The 18,685-nt window shown below is 58.1% G+C and overlaps 1 protein-coding gene across 1 annotated transcript in view; it reads right to left on the reverse strand.

Moving 5' to 3' along the window:
* TAF4 (TATA-box binding protein associated factor 4) overlaps window positions 1-13,273 on the reverse strand; it is a 62,738-nt gene extending 49,465 nt beyond the window's left edge. Inside the window, exons 1-2 of the mRNA XM_072944508.1 lie at window positions 12,971-13,273; window positions 11,937-12,890 (exon numbers count right to left, since the gene is read on the reverse strand). Coding sequence (XP_072800609.1) covers window positions 11,937-12,890; window positions 12,971-13,217 — 1,201 coding nt within the window. The 5' untranslated portion in view covers window positions 13,218-13,273. The remainder of the gene's footprint in view (window positions 1-11,936; window positions 12,891-12,970) is intronic.
* Window positions 13,274-18,685: the final 5,412 nt, after the last annotated feature.

Raw genomic sequence — 18,685 nt, forward strand, 5'->3', positions numbered from 1 at the left:
CAGGGTGGCTGGGATGTGGGTGACGCAGTGACGTAGATGTAGTGGGCCGAGCCACATACATTAAAGTTAATTCCGTCTTTTTGTGCTTTCGTAAGTTTCATACTTTTTAGCTGCTACTAGAAACTTCAAATCATGTATGTGGTCCACACTGCATTACCATTGGAGAGCTCTGCTCTGAAATCTCCAATCTTTAAGAGACAAGTCCAGAAACAACCACAGAGGCTGAGACTCCTGAGACTCATTCCCATGTCCCTGTATCCCCGACTCAAGTCCCCAAAGCTCTGCTCTGGCGCCCCACGGGCTCGCCCTCACCTTTCCCCAGGATGGGCCTGTTCCAGCCACCAGCCTCCAGGGGCCAACCCCAGGGCAGCTCCGTCCTCACCACCCCAATAAATGAAGACACTCACCTTGTAGACACAGTCCTGACCCCGTGACCTGGTGCCCCCGTGCACCCACCTGCGTGCTCCTCTGCGAGCTCACCTCCGGGCCTCCCTGTGGGCCCTCGCCTCCCTGGCTCTCCTCTCAGCCTCCTTTGCCGGGCCCACCTCTGTTCCACCTCTTAGGTGTCAGAAGGTCCCAGAACAGGTCTCCAGGCCACCTCTTCTCCCTGGCTACGCTGCCCCTCCCCCAAAGCAGGTGAGCACACCATCCCCGTGCTTCAAGTGCCGTCAGTCTTCTAGGGCCGCCCCAGCTAGATCCCCAGCCCTGAACCCACTTCCAGACTTCAGACACGTCTCAGTTCTCCTGAGCCTCACCTGGGCACATGGAGGATACCCAAACCCAAGCCTAGAAGCAAGCACGTAACCGGCCTGCTCACAGAACCTCTCACACGTGGCTGGGAAGTGGCAATGCGTCCTCCCACGACAGGACTGTGACCCTGCTCCCCTGCAGGAGGCCCGGGAAAGGTTCAAGGGGCTGAAGAAGCCGCAGGGTCTCCACGTGACAAAATTCACCCATCCTACAGAAGAACCCTGCAACATGACACTCCAGGGACCACGGTCCCAGAAGACGGCCCACAGCATGGCTCTCTACAAATCACAGCAAAAGCAAACACACATGTTCAGCAACGTTTAGGACGAGGCCCCAGGCAGGTAGGAAAGGGGACACAAAGGTGCACTTACCACAGGCAGGGTCCGCACGGTCACGTGGGAGGTGGGCCCTTGTGCCAGGGGTGCTCGCGGGTGGTTGTTAAACTGTTAAATGACCGCATAAACAAAGAAGGCCACGCGGGGACCAGACTGTGACTAACCCAGCTCTTTGATCTGAGATCCGAACTCACATGCCTGTCCTCCACTACTCTCCATCTCAACCAACGGCTTTTCTCAGCCTGTCCGCCCGGTGGGCAGCCCACACACACCTCCAGGGCTCCCCGACTCAGCCGCAGGCACCCCCGCCACACGAGCACTGAGCTGACACTGGGGTCAAAAACGAGCGCGGCACGAGCCAAGCTCCCTGCCCACAAGTGCCCTGCTCGCTGGCAAGACCACAGTGGAGGCCACAGGTGACCCACAGAAAGCCCCACCTGAGTGGGCTCAGAGCCGCCTGCCCATCAGAGCCACGGACACAGGCCTCGTTGAGAGACACGTGGGTCTGAGGAAGGCCCTGCTCTGCCTTGGGGGCCACAAGGGCCCAAGTCCAGGAGCAACACTGCAGCTGGCGCCGGAACGAGGTGTAGAAGCACCCAGAGCGTCATGTTCTCGGCCAAGGGAGGAGTGGGGTGCTGACCGATGGGGAAGCAAGCAGGCATGTGCGGGAGTGGGGGGGCGAGACTGTGAGCCCCGCGGTCAGGCCACTGCTGGGGTGTGGCTTCATCCTACAGCGGTGAGGAGCCCACGGAGGGAGGTCCGTAGGTGGGGCCGCCCCAAGCAGAGAGGCACCTGAGTGACCAAGACCACCCTCCCACGTGTGGACCCATCTGCACTGCCCACGACCCTACACTGCCCACCCACTATCACTTCATCCGGGAGTTTGTCAGGAAGTTTTCAAATGAACACAATGACAAGAAAAACTGCTCCAGGAATCCATCACCCAAAACCAGTGACAGCTAAGAGGTACTATTATAACGGCTTCAGGTCCCTAAGAAAAGAAAAACATGACACACAAAGGCAAAGACTCCATCCCCAGGTACAGACCTGCACCCAACCCCCTCCTCCAGGGAGCCGGAGGCCCTCCTCCGGACGCCTTCCCACATGTGAGCGAGCGCAACACAGGCGTCCGCAGATCCGAGCAGGGACCCTGCGCAGCCTGTGAAGTGCACTCGGGCCAGGCAGCGGCCGGGCCAGCCGCGCGGACACCGAGATCGGAGCCCAGCTCTGCCCTGCGCTCAGCATCCCTCGTGAGAGCGCCTCCGCGGAGGTGACACCTGGCCTGTCTCACCCCACTCAGGCTAGGAAGGGACACTCGGTTTTCTCTAGGGTGGCAGGCCTCTGGCAGGTCGGCAGCCCCACCCACACCAGGAGACTCGGCCAGTGGCCCCCGAGGTTGCCAAGCTACCCCCACCCCCACACTCAGCCTCGGAGACCCACGTGGCGGTGTGTCTGGCCTGCGAAGCCCCCACACCTCCAGGATCGACACCCTACACGGCACCAGATCAGTGGTCTCTCAACTTCTCAACATGGAAGGAGAGCAGGGGTCAGCCCTGAGGGCACCCGGCCAGGCTGCTAGGGCCCCGAGGGTCAGGAGCCCTGCCTGGACTTGCACAGTTACTAATGAGCGCACGTTCAGGGCCATTCCAGGCCTCCCTGTGGCCAGCCCGCAGGCTGCCTTTCCCATGTCGCCCTGGGGCATCCGTGACGGAGCTCCCTAACTGCTAAACACACAGCCAAGTGGCACCAAACCCGGCTTGCCATCTAATCAGCCCGGAGCAGCAGGGAAAACTCTGGAGTGTCCAGAACTGAATATAACAGACAGAGTGCCTATTCTGAGAAATTACACCGGGGCGGGAGTGACTGATGATGCCACATTTCAGAATTGACCTTCCACCTACCCACCTCCACCCCTGCAGGCTGCCCTGCGCCGTCCACCAACGCAGCCCCGGGAGAAGGTCATTCCTTGAGGACAGGACTGTGTTACCGCAGAACAAGGTCCGACTCGAACTTGGTGCTCAATTAATGCTGATCAGTAAGTACCACACTCACAAACCACCCTGGCCTGCGAGGCCACAAGTAAGGCCACTGCTTGCCCACCAAGACAGACCCCAGGCACAGGCTGAAGGAGAAAAGAGAACTGCACCTCCAGGCCAGGGGTGCCTCTCGAGCCCTCCCCCATCCAGCTGGCAGGATGGCCTCAGCCCGTGCAGAGCAAAGCCCTCGGCGCCATGCCAGGTCTTTCAAAGCTGGGACCACAGAGCACAGCTCCTGCTGACCCAAGAAGCCTGGCAGCCGGGGGCACTGTCCACGCCCTCTGACACTGGGTCTCCAGAACAGGTGCTGGGCACGCTCACGTCCACGCCTGGCAACAGCCTCTCCTCCGCGTGCTCTAAACACTTCACCCTGTAGACTTTCTCTTTAAGAAACCTGTTCCTGCGGATCAGCTGCCCCAGTCCGCACAGCTGTGAGAGGTGCCCGGGGAGGAGGGACGGGGCCCTGGAGCTCCCGCCCACTGGCCTCTCTCTGGGCCCAGCCCCTCGGCAAGTGGCCACCGAGTCCCAGGAAAGCCACTCACCCCAACAGGTCTCGGTATCTTCTTCAAGGGAGGCCATCGTCACGGGACCGTTCAGTTCCAGAAACCTGCAGATCTGTCCATCAGCAGCACATGGCAGGATGGCAGGACTGCAAAACCACCTAGTCTGTCAACTCAAGTACCATCGACGGTTAACGATGTTCATTCTAAGCTGCTGTCATAAACGGAAAGGCCAAGAGGCCGGGGCTAGTGCTAACTCAGTAACAAATACCCTACGGCACAAAATGCTGAAAACAACTGCCCGGCATCTTCCCTCCCCAAAGGCCTAGCGGCATGCAGGGCCACCAGCCCCCTGACCCTCTGCCCTCCCCCACTCCACTCCAGCGGCGGGCTGCCCACTCCCCACTCCCTTTGTCCCCGGCCTCTCCTTCCAGCCCTCTTTGGTAGGCACCTCTCCCCAACCCACCCCCCACAGGGTTGGGGCCCACGCCCTGGGAGACAGCCCTCACTCTCTGGGTCCCCAGTGAGACACCCCTCGGGGCCTCATCCCCCATGACTGAATTAATTCCACTAAATGCCGTGATGCCCAAGTTCCGACCTCATCTGACCTCTCCCCCAAGTTCCTCCCTTTATCCAACTACCTCTGATATTTCCTCCCGAAAACGTCATCGCAAACTTAACTGTCCAAACAAGCACGTCTGTCCTCACCCTCCACCCACCAGGGAGCGCTCCGCCCTCCTCCGTGTCACCGCGGTCCCAGCCTCAGTCCTCACCCCTCACCTCGAATCTATTAGTAAGTCCTGTGAGCAGCTCCTCACCTCTCCTCCGGCGCCCTGCCCTCGCCTGGACGCCTGCACCGACCACCTCACCTCTGCATCCACAGTCCAGACACCAGGTGCTCTCGAAACACAGCTCAGATTCTACCACCGTCCTGCCTAAAACACGCCAATGCCGTCCCAACGCACCTGGAATAAACTCAAACACACAGCACACCTGGCTTCGCGGCTGTCACCAGCCGGCCCCACCGGCCCCCCAGGCCATCACCTCCCACCCCCACCCAGGACCTTCTCTCTGACTGGCCTGCAGCCCCTGGCCCTTCCTCCCCCCTGAGCCCAGGTCCCGGGCGGCGGGGCACTGGCTCCCCTCTTGCCGTCCAGGCCTCGGGTCGCCTGCCCGGAAGGCCTGTCCACCCAGCTGAGCCCTTTTCAGCCACTGGGTCTCCGCGCAGTGCCTCCCCCTTCACCACACGGAGGCTGAGGGAACACACTGCAGCTGCCCAGCACCACCACGCACCGCGACAGCAGCGGCCCCGTCACCCCGGGGACCCCAGGCCGGGCCCGGCACCCACAGCAGCCTGGCTCACGGGCTCCAGGCACGCCCGGCACGCGCCAGTGCCCTCAGGCCACCGCCTCCATCGGCTTCTCCATCGACCAAGGGGCTTAACCTCACTTATTCGAAGAAATGCAACATAAAACCAGAAGCAATTTCTAAAAGAAGGATTTAGAACAGTATCAATTTCTCAAAAGTCGTATTTGGCCATGTTTCCATGCTCAGCCCAGCAGACACACACACAGTGCACAGAGACAGCCACCCAGGGGTCATTCACAACACGCCCGCGGACATTACAGGGTCAGCCGCCTGTCGCAGGGTTCCACGGCTGGAGACCCAGGCGGACGAGGAGACCTTCACAGACCGCTGAGGGGCAGGATGAGGGCGGTCACACGTGTGCGACCCCCTGACCCTGATTTTGTGAAAGTCAGAAGTACGGCTGCACCAACACAGGCTGAGACGACTGCTGAAACGTCACTGTCCGGCGAGGAGAGGTGACAAGTGACCGTACTTTCCTCCTCACAGTTTCTTTTCTTTCCAAACTCCCTAAAATGAATAAAACTAATTTTATAATCAAGAAAAAAAACAGGTGGGAAAAGAAGTCAGCTTCAAGAGACTAGTAATTTCTATAACACTTACAGCTAATTTTAAAAAATCTATCGAGAACGGTTTCCCTTTGTACCCTTCAAATAGCTGTCGTGATACTTAAGATGCTACCACTTTGCAGTATTTTTACAAGATCACACAGGCACGAAGAGGGTCTGTGTTAGGTACTACGCTCCCCAACACCCGCATCCGTCTGCACAAACCTCACGGAGCCGCAGCTCCTCTGTGAAAGACGTTGAAAGCTCCTTCAAACACCTCCCCTGCGCCCTCGTTCGCGTACTTCAGCAGCAGGTGTAAGAGCTGAAGAGCTGCCTCCTCTCCCTCCCACCGGCGGTGCTGAGACAGCCATATGCACCTCAGACCGCTGACCCCCCAAAACAAGTCACCTCAGAGCTACAGAACCTTCTCACCACTTGTCCCTAAGCTCTAAAATCTGACACTCAATTCGATACTGTCATAAAAAACTGTTGTGTTAGGACTTCCCCAACCTCTGGAGCTGGAATACATTCAGAAATACATTCTTAGCCCTGTAGGACACAAGTCCCCAGGGCCAGCACGGAGATCCCACACCCCTCCCCTTCACCTGGTCACACGCCTCCCGCCTTCCCAGTTTGGGGCTCAAAACCAGTATGCATGCTCTTCCCCCCGGGGCCACGTGGAGGGGCGAGGCAGAGCGATCCCACCAAGACGCCCGCCTGCGGACAGAGAACCGGAGTCCAGCTGGGCTTCACAGGCCCGCAGAGCCGCAGGGGCGCCCCGGGCAGCCAAGGAGGAAGCCAGGGCAGCGGTGGCGGCATCCACACACTTTTCAAATTGGGGACAGTTTTTATATCCCCTTGTTTTCTGAAGGTTTAATTCCTCAGTGTAGCTATACAAGGGTACATAAAAATCAAAATTTCCATTCAAGGCGTTCACAGCCCTCCCCTAGAAATATGAAGCTTCCAGTTTCCCACATAACTTTCCAGCGCCCGACCTCCTTCACGGGGTGCGGGGAGCAGCTACTCTAGGCAGGAAGCGCGGGAGCCAGCGAGGCCGCTCCCGCCACGCCAGGACGCCAGCCACCAGGCCCAGCAGCACGCGGCGGGCACCGGCGGGTGCCCGGCGCCCAGGACGGAGGGTCCTGCTGCCAACAGCTCCCCCTCCGTCATTTTCTTAATTCACCTGTCCTGTGCTGTCAAAGGCTCGATTAAACAAAAGGCTGTCGCCCTCCAGCCTAAGCCACGTTCTAAAGGTGAGAGCCCTGAAAAGTGCCTGTTTCCAGGACAATGAAGGACATCTGACACCCCTGCTCATTACCAACAGGGGGAAAGCGAAGGTGCTTCTGAGGACTGTGCAAGTTACCCCAAATCTCAGGCAAGCTTCTCCAGAGTCCTCTCAAATCTCTACTTCAAAATTTTAAAAAAACAGTTTTAATTACGTTTTGATCAACTCATATATGACTAGTGATTTATAAAAAGGCTTTTTTCAAACGTACCACGTAAGATGAGAAACGCTTACGTTTACACACTGACATGACTCTGGCAGCACAGCCGAACTCCCTCTTTCTATTATGATCTCAAAGTAAGAGGCACATGCACCCTGCTGCTCCGTGCCACTGAGCTGCTCCCATCTAGGGCAGGGTCTGAACTGGGTCACTCCTGTTCGGGTCACACACCACCCCTGCGGGCCCAACGCCAACCCGCCGGACGCTCCGGGCAGGTGTTCAAGGGGCAACCCCGGCAGTGGGACTGAGAGCCCAGGTGCCTGCCTCCACAGCCAGAGGGCAGGACAGTCCAGGGGCCAAGACACGCCGTCCTAACTGCGTCCCTGAGGAGCCCTAACAAATAAGGACCCACCCTGTGTGGAACAGGACTTGGAAAGTGGTCCTTCCAAACTCCAGTAACACTGCCTAAGGGCAGGGCCTCCGCTGTCCCCGCGCATGGTTAAGTAGTGAGGACAGACTCCCCAGGAGGGTCCAAGGGACCCTCCCGGCTACTGCTAAAATGTGAGGATCGTCAGCTCCAAAACACATCCACACACGCCCGAGACACCACCCCAATCCGTCACCCAGACAGCTATGTCCACCTAAAGGGGACATAGGAGTGAAGGGGAAGCCAGGAGTGAAGCTGGGACAGAGAGCAAGGAAGAGTGACCGATGCTCACCCCTCAAGGGCCTCCCCCCAAGCCGACGTGCTCCGCTCCACAGCACTGCCCGGCGCTGGCTGTGTACAGCTCCCAAAAAGTCCTTTTCCTTTTCTTTTCAAATGCTACTGTCATCCGAGTATGTCAAGAGGAAAACTCAGTTAAGGCCTTTGGCAGCCCCAGGCCCAGGTGCACTCTCTCTGCAGACAGCGGTGCCCCTCATCTCCCTTGTCTGCCAGTACATGTTCCCCAGATCTGTGACAAACTCAGCAATTCTCACTTACAGAAACAAGGCGAGCCCCAACACCAGGCTCCCCCGTCACCAAAAACACATCCAATCAGGGTATGGTTTTGAGGGGAATAAAACTGTCCTTTAGACTTGGCTACTTCCACAGCAACCTAATGCTTGAAGGCCAGTGAGAAACATAATGGAACCAAGACAGCAACAGTGGTGTGCACTGTGCATCCCAGTGCAACTTCATAGCCTCAGCAAGTGGTCACCCCACCTTCCACCTGGGAAACTGAGCTCCCAAGGAATCACATTTTCTGTCCCAGGTCAAAACTCAGAGTGTCCTCAAGTAACAAAATGCAAACTCCTAGGAACGTCCCTTGTGCCAAAGCACTTGATGTCAAGTTGGCCACCAGACTTCCCAGTGCCCGTGACTTGGGCCGGGCTCTCTGTGCTTCTCCCCGCCACCTGGGGTCAGGCCTCCCAGACCTCAGCCCATCCAAGCAGCACCATCAGCTGCCCCAGGCTCTCCTTCCCTTTCTCCGCCAACCAATACTTCAATTCACCGAGGATGGGAATCACTGCCCTAGACCCGTCTTCCCAGAATATCAGCCTCAAGAGTATCCATTCTGAGTTCCCCAGCAAACGTTCCCGAAGCCAAGGTATCCAGGCCAACGATGAGGAAAGATGTCCTAGCCTGGAATGAGAGCCTACACTTCGGCCAAACCTCAGAGCCACAGGAGAACAAATTCTCTGTGAAGGCAGAACAACAGACAGACATACACTACTGAGAATGCATATCTGCCAAAAGATAGCCTTTAGAAATGAGCCTCTCTACTGTAACACCTATCTGAAAAGATCTCTTAAAACCATGTACATGTGTGCTAATTTTGATGTCATATCACTTTTCGCTTCTTTCAACTATAATCATAATATTACCCTGGTGTTACGACTGCTCTAAGCCGTGCGCAGCTCACTGGTGCTTTCCGGAGGCCCCAGGCCCCCGCCTCTGCGGCAACACCTCTCTGAAGACGTGCGCGTCGCCATTCCTCACGGTGGGTGACACTGAGGCCCTGGCGCCGTCAACAAGCAAATTAATGACAGTAACGCAGATGCCTCTTTACAAGACTCCTGGCAAAGAACGTCCAGTCTGCTGAAACCGAACTCAACGTGAGCTCATGGTGGGCTGTGAGAGTGAAACAGGCGAGGCCTGAGTGGCCTCGGGGACTCTGAGACCTCTGTCCCCCCCGGCCTACAGGAAGGGAGGGCGCTGGGAGGGACAAACACACTCCAATTGCCAACAGTCTGTTACTTCGCTTGACACCTGTGTGGAGCTTTGAAGCCCTGCTCGCCCCAATCCCTTCCCAAACATTTGTATCAGAGCTCTACCAAGAGTGACTTCTTAGCCAAGCAATAGTTATTTTTCTGAGTTACTTCCACCTCCACTTTATACATTTTTGTGATGAAAGGCTTCAATGAATAGAAGACATCAAGTAGAATTTAACCATTTCTGATTGATCAATTACATGATGTAATTCAAATATTCATAATCTGTCATTTTAAGGGGGGAGGATATAGCTCAAGTGGTAGAGTGCATGTACGAGGTCCTGAGTTCAATCCCCAGTACCTCCTCTGAAAAACAAAATAAACAAATGAATAAAACCTAATTATTTCCCCCTTCAAAAAAGAAACACATAGTCTGTCATTCTGATCTACAGAATAAACCTGTACTATTTAAAACAAGGTAATTCAGGGGCACTGGTAGTAGTTCTTTGTTTCTGCTGTTATTAAAATGAAGTAATGTAATTAATCAGAGCTCCTAATCGGTAGATTAGCTGTGGGGGGAAGGGGAGCACGAAGAGATAGGTGTGAATCTTTTATTTTCTAGAAAGCATTTGGCCCCTTTAAAGCACAGCTCTCAGCATTTGTCACCCGAGTGTCAACATGAGCTGTTCTCTGCTCTCACATATAAGAGACTAATGCAGAGACTCATGCAAAGACTCGGGAGAACTCATGCAAAAAGTCAGCGCTTTGACAATTTTTTTCAAGAAGTCGTTTAGTTGTCACGTGCAGACATCCCTCACCCTGATGTTAGAGCAGGAGAAGAAAGCGAGTCCGGGGTCAATCGTGACAAAGACGCGAGGTGCCTTTTCCAAACCACAGCTTCCTCCCCCCAGAAGTAAGGTAGCAGGGGCATCGCCTCCGCAAAGGCTCAGACCGAGGGGATCCCGGAAATGCCAGACCCCACACTGGCACCCAGGGGGGCCTCTTCACCACCCCTGCAAGCCAGGCAGGGCGCCAGCCTCACTGACAAGCTCACACCAGTTTTAAATAACAAAAGTGTGGTGTGGGGAACCGTCCTAGCTGTGAGTAACCGAGTCCTGAGAGGGCACTTGAATAAGTAGATAGAAGTATTTTGACATTTTACGTCATGAGCAACAACCACGAATTCCCATTTTCAAACGTTATTAAAGATCAGCCGTATTTTCCACCGAAAGGTCAAAATATGCATAATGAGCAAAACAGAACCTTCAGCAAAACATCCTTACAAGCTCAAAACAAACACGATGTGTTGTGAGGGGCACCCTGCACCTCTCAGGTACTTATCTCACATCACCTCCTCGGCGGGGGAGGGCAGCCGCCACGACCACCCCAAAAACACTTGGCTCGGTTCTTGGCTGTCACCGTCCCTCCTGGTGCCCGTGTAAAAGCAGATCCCTGCCAAGCTTCACCACCGCTCCGAACCTCACCTTACTTTGACAGGGAAACCTTCCCTTTTAAGACGCTGAAATCCTTCCACGGTGACCAATGGCTCTTTTCAGAAAGCACGAGGGGACAAGACACAGGAGGTGCTGTTTCCACTACCGCCGCTGCCGGGCGGCCACACGGGCACATGTTACTACACAGCAGGGGAGGAGCCCAGCAGAGTCCACGCAGGCGAGGTGGAGGGGATGCAAGGGAAAACAGGGAGCCTCCTGTGCTCGAGTTTCTCTCTGCCTAGGAATCCCAAAACAAAGCAGCGTGACACCCAACGCTGCGAGAGACCTTCCGCTGGCTGGCGAACCTGAAGAACCCGAAAGAGCTGCTGAGGCGGCAGGAGACAGGAGACGGACGCGGCTCCAGGAGGCTCCCGGTCCTCCCCCACCGACCGTACCTCCCAGAGACCCACTGATGGGACAGTGCGTGCCCGCCACTGACTTCAGCAGTTCTGGTCAGGGTAACCGGGCGTCCTCTAAGTGAGCACACGGTGTGCAGCAACACCGTGGCCACGGGAAGTGCTGAAACACGACTGCAGAGCAGCCGAGAGGCAGGGCTCCGCCAGGAAGGGTGTGTGCCCCGGGACTCCTCCAGGCTCACCTGGGATCTCTGCCATCCCGGTGTCGGCAGAGAGGCGAAAGCTTTCCATGCAGGCTTGCCCAGCCTCATGGAGGGGGCGTCAGTCTGCTAACCTCTCCCAAGAAAGGAGGGGTCCCTAGCCCACCATCAGGGGACACCAATCACAGCTTAGAATAATAAAAGAGCAGGAAAAGTTCAGCAGAGAGATACAGGCCAGGCGCCTGATCCTAGAAACCAAGAAAAGGAAGTGCCAAGAGTGGGAAGGCCAGGGACCCAGACTGTACAACCCAGTAAGTTGTCCCCAGAGAGCCAGGTGCCACTGCTGTCCGCTGTGGGGGGACTGGGCAGGGGTTCGCAGGGCCAGGAGGGGAGGGGAGGACCCACTCGCTGAACTGTGAGCCCTGGAGGACAAGCTCTGCGCTGCACAGAGGTGAGCTGAGGCCAAACCCTGCGCGGTGTGTAAGAGACCCCACAGCCACACCACACACACACACACACACACACACACACACACACACACAGGCACGCGCACTCGCGCGCTCTCTCACGCACCGGGGACCGTCCCGCGCCTGGGCAGAGGTGCACCTCCGCTCGCGGCAGGCCCGTGCAAGACCCATGACCTCAGCGTCCTGCCAGCCCTACAACTTCCTGGACTCCCGGCAGCACACACCCGCCCAGCAGCGCGGCCACTCACCTGGGGGCAGCTGGAAGTTCTGGATGTTGGTCGGGTTCTGCGGCGGCTGCGGCAGGCGTGGGGCTAGGACCGTGGGCGTCAGCGTGGCCCGGATCCCACCGGTGGTGGCCGAGGGCGTCCTGGGCAGGCTCTGGGTCACTGCGCTGGCCGAGCCCTTGGGTAGCCCGGTGGGGGTGCCGGGGGCCGGTGGCGGGAGACCGGCGGCGGCGGCTGGCAGCGCCCCTTGCATAGTTGGCCCGAGGATCATGCCGGCCCCCGCGCCGGCCGGGCAGCTGGCCGCCAGGGTCTGCGGCGGCGGGGGCGCCGGCTGCAGCGCGGTCTTGGGCGAGTCGGCCTTGGCCACCTGCGCGGGCGCGGCGGCGGGCCCGGGCTGACTGTTGGCGGCGGGCGTCGGGGCGGGCGCGGGCGCGGGGGCCGGGGCGGGCGCGGGGGCCGGGGCGGGCGCGGGGGCGGGCGCGGCGCTGCCCCCGTTCTGCGCGGCCGCCGGGGGTCCGCCCGGGGGGCCGGGCGGCCGGGCCAGGCTGGCGGCGGCGGGCGGCGGCGGCGGCGGGGCGGCAGCGGCGGGTGCGGGGGGCGCCGGGGGCGCGGCGGGCGCGGGGGGCGAGGGGGCGCGGGGCGCGGGCGCGGCGGGGGCGCCGAGGAAGGGCGGCGTCTGGATGACAGTGGCGGCGGCGGGCTTGGGCGGCGGCGGCGCGGGCGCGGGCCCGTTGTGGAGCAGGCTGACAGCAGGTGCGGCGGCGGCGCGGAGCGAGTTCCCCAGCGCGGCGCTCCCATTCAAAGTTTGCGCGGCGCCGGGGCCGCCGGGCGGGCCGTTGCGGGCGGCGGGCTTGGCTGTGGGCTCGGGCGCGGCCGCGGCCCCCGGCGCGCAGGCCCCGGCCGCGGCGCCCGGCCCGGCCCCGGCCCCGGCCGCGCCGGCCGCGCCGGCCTCGAGCGCGCTCAGCTTCGCGGCGGACCCTGCGGGGACAAGCGGGCGGCGCGGTGAGGACGCGGGCCCGGCCGGCGGCCGCCCGCGCTCAGGCCGCGCCGCGCTCTACCTGCGGGGGGCGGCTCCGGCGCCGCTGCGGGCGCGCCCTCGGCCGGCACGGCTCCGGCTCCGACATGGTTCCCGAGCGCGCCGGCGGCCGCGGCCCGCGCCTCGGGCGCGCGGGGCGCGAGGTGGTGGTGGTGGGCCGCGCTGGCCGCCAGCTGCGACTCGAGCGAGCCCACCAGGTCGCTCACCACTTTCTCGTCCACCTCGCTGTTGAAGAAGACCTCGTCCAGCAGATCCGAGCCCGCCGCCATCTTTCCTCCTCGGCCCGCCGCCGCCGCCGCTCGGCCGGCGCTGGGCGGGGAGGAGGCTCCGCGCGGGCGGGCGGGCGGGCGGGCGGGCGGCCGCGGGGGCGGGCGGGGGGCGGCGCGCGCCGGGCGGGGCGGGGGCGGCGGCCGGGCGGGGGGCGCGGGCTGCCGGGCGGGGGGGAGGGCGCGGCGGTGAGGTGCGCACGCGCGGCGGCGTGCCCGCCCCCGCCCGCCGCCCGGTGCGTCGCCATTGGCCGTGGTGCCCCCCCGCCCGTCCGCCCGGAGTCCCGCGATTGGCCGCGGCGCGCACTTAAAAGACGCGTCCAATGGCTGCGAGCCGCAGAGGCCGGGGCGCGGGCGGGCGGCCGGGGTTTGGCGGGCAAGTGGGCAGCGGGCGGTGGGCTCGGTTGTTTTCGGGCTGGCGAGGTTCAGGGTCCGAGCCGCCGGATGGGTCTGAGGCCGACAGCCGGGAGAGCGAGACGGGTGGGGACAGCGGTGGGGGCGGCGACGGTGACTCGTTCTTTGTCTCCGCTGCTCCAAAATGGCTGCGGCCGGAGCTGACAGGAGGGCCGGGCGGGCGAGGGAGCGGGGACACTGTGCTCCCGGGGCCCGACGCCCGTTAGCACAGCTGCAGCCGCCGCCTGCGGAGTCCCGGCACGCCGGGAGGGCGCGGGCTGAGGCTGGGGTCCGGGATAGGGAGGCGGCCCGGGCGCCGTCGCCATTACTGCCTGGCGGACGCGGGCCCCAGAGCTCGGCGCACTGGGTGGGGCGGGCGCGGGCCTGCCCTCCGGCTCGACTCCCCGGTCGGTCCGAGAGCCGGCGTCTCGCGCAGTCAGTGCCGTTGCTTGGGGGGCGGGGGCGGGGGGTGTCGGCGCCCGAGGACGCCCGAAGCCGCGCCGGGGTGACTCACTCCATCCGGCTGCTCGGCCCCGGGACACTTGTGACTGTAAATTACTGGGTGAGGCGGCCGCGCCGGCCGGGACCAGCAGCCCCCGTAGGGAGCCCTCCAGCCCGGAGCTCCTTCTCGGTGCCTGAGTCCCCGTTCTGTCCTTTCGACGAAGTAAGTTACCTAAAACAGCCCTACGAGCACCTTCTCTATAGAAATTGTTCTGGTAAAGTTCTCTTCTTGTGCGTTTTCTGTTTTGTTTTGTTTTGTTTCACCAAAAGAAGGCATTCTGGGATCTCCCTAGGGGAGAGAAATGCCCTTGGCCCCAGCCTCGCCGGCTGCGCGGGACCGCAGGTCGGGCTCCAGCTGCAGGGGCAGCGCCGCGGGCGCGCAGACCTCAGCACAATGGGGGAAGCCGCTGACACGTAACTGCTCTTTCCCAGCCGCCTCAACAAAAGAGCCGCCGGCCCCGCAGGCCCATCTCAGCGGGGCGGGTGCTAGACCACGAGCGTGGGGATTGGAGCCCGGAAAGCGGCCTCCCCGGGGGATAGTGACGGGGGAAACCCTACAAAGAAAGAACCGGAATTTCGCACCTGAATTTTAGGCTCCGAAAAGCAGGGAAGGGGTGGGACAAACCTGGGGTGGGGGACCGTGAATCCGGGGCGCCTTGAGCCCAGCGTGGGCGGACGGTCTGGTTTTCCAACAAGAGCAGCAATGTGGATTTACTCGTAAAATCTCATAATTTTCAAATATTGACGGCCAACTAGAAAATGCTAAAGTAGGCCAACCAAGGCTTCAGCAGGCACCTCAGCCCCGTGTGCGCTCTCCGCAGTGGGAAACCGAGGTGCATGCCGTAGCCTACACCCTCGAAACACTCGGATTGGAGTCGGGGGTGGGAGAGCTAGGCGCCGCGCTACAAGGCGGATCCCTGGATGCGGCGAGACAGTGAAGCCCAGATTCTGAGGCTCGAGCGGGGGAGGGGTCCCCGCAGGTCCGCCCCGGTAGTTGCGGGTATCTTCCGTAAACGGAGCTGGTCGTGCGCCTCCGGCCACTCCCGCTTCCCCGCGGAGCGGTGGCCTCCGGCGTCCTCTGAAGTCCTGCCAGAACCCCTCCAACCGCGTGTGTGTACCCCGCCCCGCCCCAGCCCCCGCGGGCTGGGTTCGGCCTGCGTCCTTGGGTGCGCGCCGCGGTCGCCTCCCCTCTGCGCCAGGCCTCCCGCATTGGTGCTGACATCACCCCCAGAGTCCTCCGGGGCACCCTCCAGTCCTGCAGGAAGTGTGGGAGGTGAAGAGACTGTCCCCCACCTCCGCCGCCCCAGATCCCCTTCCGGGGAGGGGTGCGCCCCCCGGGAAAATGGGAGCTGCAGACGGCTCAGACAGCTCTCTGGAGCACTGCACACCTTGAGAGTTGGGTTCGGGGCGGAAGCCACACGGCTCCTCCCCTCCTGGTGGGGGATGGGGAGATGCTGCCGAACTGTTAACCTCCGTCACACTGGGGACTTGGGGCATTTTCTTTGAGTATCTCTGTGTGGTGTTACTTGTTTCCACAAGCAGCTATGACTCCTGTAGCTTAAAACAAAAATCCCACCTAGCATAAAAAGAAAAAGTGACTGAAAATGAGTGTAAATATAAACACCAGCTTTAAACAAGGGAAAATGTTTGCTGTTAAGTGAAAATGACGGAACCCAGAAACCTCACCACCTACAGCAAAAATGCAGGGTAGTGAGCAAAACGGCAGCTTCCCAAGCCGGCAGCTCTGGGGGACTTTCAGGATTATAAAGCAGTGTACTGTCCTTTCAATAAAACAGAAAGCAGCGGACACTCTCTCTTAAATATAAGAATAAACACAACCATGAATCAATAGTTGCAGTGTTGCTCTGGCCGCGGGAAAGATAACGCAGTGTTTGTTCTATTCCCTGTGCTTTTGTTGTCTGCCTGAAATACTACATCATAAAAACAAAAAGACGTGCAGCTAGACGGCAGCTGGTGGCCCAGCCCTATTCCAGAGTCTTGTTCACCTGAGTGGCTTCCAGCTGGCAGCACTCAGCGCTGCAGACGCAGCCCAGTGTGCCCATGGTCAAGAGTGGACCCACATCCGAGGGGCAGGCTCATGAACACATAACTGATGGCAGAGGCAGGTGCATTCATTTCATAGGGCCAGCATAACATTATCACAGACTTGGGGGCTTGAAACAACAGAAACTTACTTTCACAGTTCTGGAAACCAGAAGTCCAAAATCCAGGTCTCCACAGGGTCACACTCCCTCCAGAGGCCCTAGGGGAGGACCCTTCCTGCCTCTTCCAGCTCTGGTGGCCCCACCATTCTTGGCTTGCATCGCTCCAGGCTCTACATCTGTAGTCACGTGGCCTTCTCCCTGTGTGTCTCGGTGTCTTTTCATCTTATGAGGATGCCTGTTGTTGGATTTAGGGCTTACCCTAAATCCAAAATTATTTCATCTTAAGATCCTTAACTAATTACAGGGGCAAAGACCTTATTTCCAAAAAATGTCACATATGAGGTTCTAGGTGGACCTGAATTTCGGGGGGGGGGGGCACCATTCAACCCAATATACCAGATGACCAGTTTGTTCACTTACGGAGAAACTTCGGCCTCACCAAGAAAGTGACAATGCACTAATCTGCTTGGGTGGCCGCCGGTAGTAACCAAACTGATGCGTCGAGCACCCACCTCCACACCAGGCTGAGCCTGTGTTGCAGACAAGGGAACTGAAGCTTGGGAAGGTTAAGTCGCTAGCCCAAGGTCTCTTTCCAGGTGGGGACAGAAACCCAGGACTCAGACTCTGAAGCTGCTCCATCCAGGCTGCCGTGGCTGACCAACCTGTCCATCCACACAGCCTATCAAACACCACTGGTTAGATGTCCAGTCCTAAATTACGGTCACAGTCATCCCTGCTTCCTCTCTGCAGCTGGCCCAGATCTCCTGGATGGGGGCTGTCTGCAAACTCTTGAATGACTCATTTACAACTGTTTCTGGGCTGACTCCCACAGATAGCTAACTGGAGCCATTGTGGATGGATTTTACCAGTTCAACTCAGAGGAGCTTGTTTCATAGTTCAGGTGGGAACTTCACTCTCCCAGAATCACTGGACAGGTCACCCTGCCCCACCCCCGGCCTGGCAAGGTGCAAGTAAGACATAGACTTACCGTCAAGTGAGAGGGGCCTGGTGGCATCTCAAGTCCTCCTTTTACCTGGAAAGGTGAGACACTGCCAGGCTCCACTTTCTAAAGATGGGCACATCTGGTGGCTTATTAGAATTGCTTGTGCTTGGGTTAATTCCTAACATGACATATCCCTCGTTCAGCTCAAATGTTTGTTTTATAAAGGCCAAGCCCTGATTCTGGAAGACCTACCTTTTTGACAACCTCTAGCTTCACTGGGGGGAGCTCTGGGACCTGCACCAAACAGTAGGTTTTACCATTGGTAAAGTTCATTTGGTAAGCATCCATTGTTTGGATCGGATATATGAAGCTATTAGGCACTGACCATTAAATGTAAAATTTTAAACTTTTCAGCAACATGGACAGAACTAGAGATTATCATTTTAAGTGAAGTAAGTCAGAGAAAGACAAGTATTGTATGATACCACTTGTATGTGGAATCTAAAAAAGTGACAGAAATGACCTTATTTACAAAACAGAAACAGACTCACAGATATGTTGTTACCTAAAGGGAAAGAGGTGGAGGAATAAACTAGGAGTTTGGGATTAACATGCACACACTACTGTATATAAATAGATAAACAAGGACCTAGTGTACAGCCCAGGGAACTATACTCAATATCTTGTAATAACCTATAATAGAAAAGAATCTGAAGAAGAACAGATATGTGTATATATGTATAACTGAATCACTTTGCTGTCCACCTGAAACAAACACATTGTAAATCAACTGTACTTCAGTAAGAAAAAAATTTTAAACTTATAAATGATACTATTTGGTTTTTTGATGCTCTTACAAGAGCATCAAAAAACCAAATACCTTGATATAAAACTAACAAGAAAGATCTCAAGACCTATAGATACTACACTGAGAAACATGATTGAGAAAAAAAAAACAGAAAAAATAAATATGTGGAGGGACAAACCAAGGTAAAGAATTGGAAGATTCTATACTGTAAAAGTGCCATTTCTCCCCAGCATAACCTACAGATTCAATGAAAATGGATTTTAAGATCCCAGCAGGGTTTTTTTCACAAGCTCAGCTTCCATTTCCAACATGGTAAACTCCTAAAAAAATAAAAATTAAAAATTAAATTAAAAAAACTCCTACTGAACCAGCCTCCCACGGGCAGCTCCCACCATGAACTCTGGACAAAATACAAAACAACACTTACATGGAGTCACCAGAGTGAGCACAGGCAGACGCCAAAGAGGAGTCAACACTTGGAAGAAAGGAACACCTGGGTGAGCTGCCTGTTTTCATGGCTTCTAGCCGAAGGGAAGGCCATGCCTGTGCAGGGCAGATAAGCAGCAACAAAATACCTGCAGTGCTTCTGGCCCAAAGAACTAGGAAATGGAGCTGGGCAGTGACATCCTCTGGAAAATGGGGGGGCATCCCAAAAAGGAAG

This window comes from Vicugna pacos, chromosome 19 (genome assembly GCF_048564905.1).
Source record: "Vicugna pacos chromosome 19, VicPac4, whole genome shotgun sequence".
Taxonomy (NCBI): Eukaryota; Metazoa; Chordata; class Mammalia; order Artiodactyla; family Camelidae; genus Vicugna; species Vicugna pacos.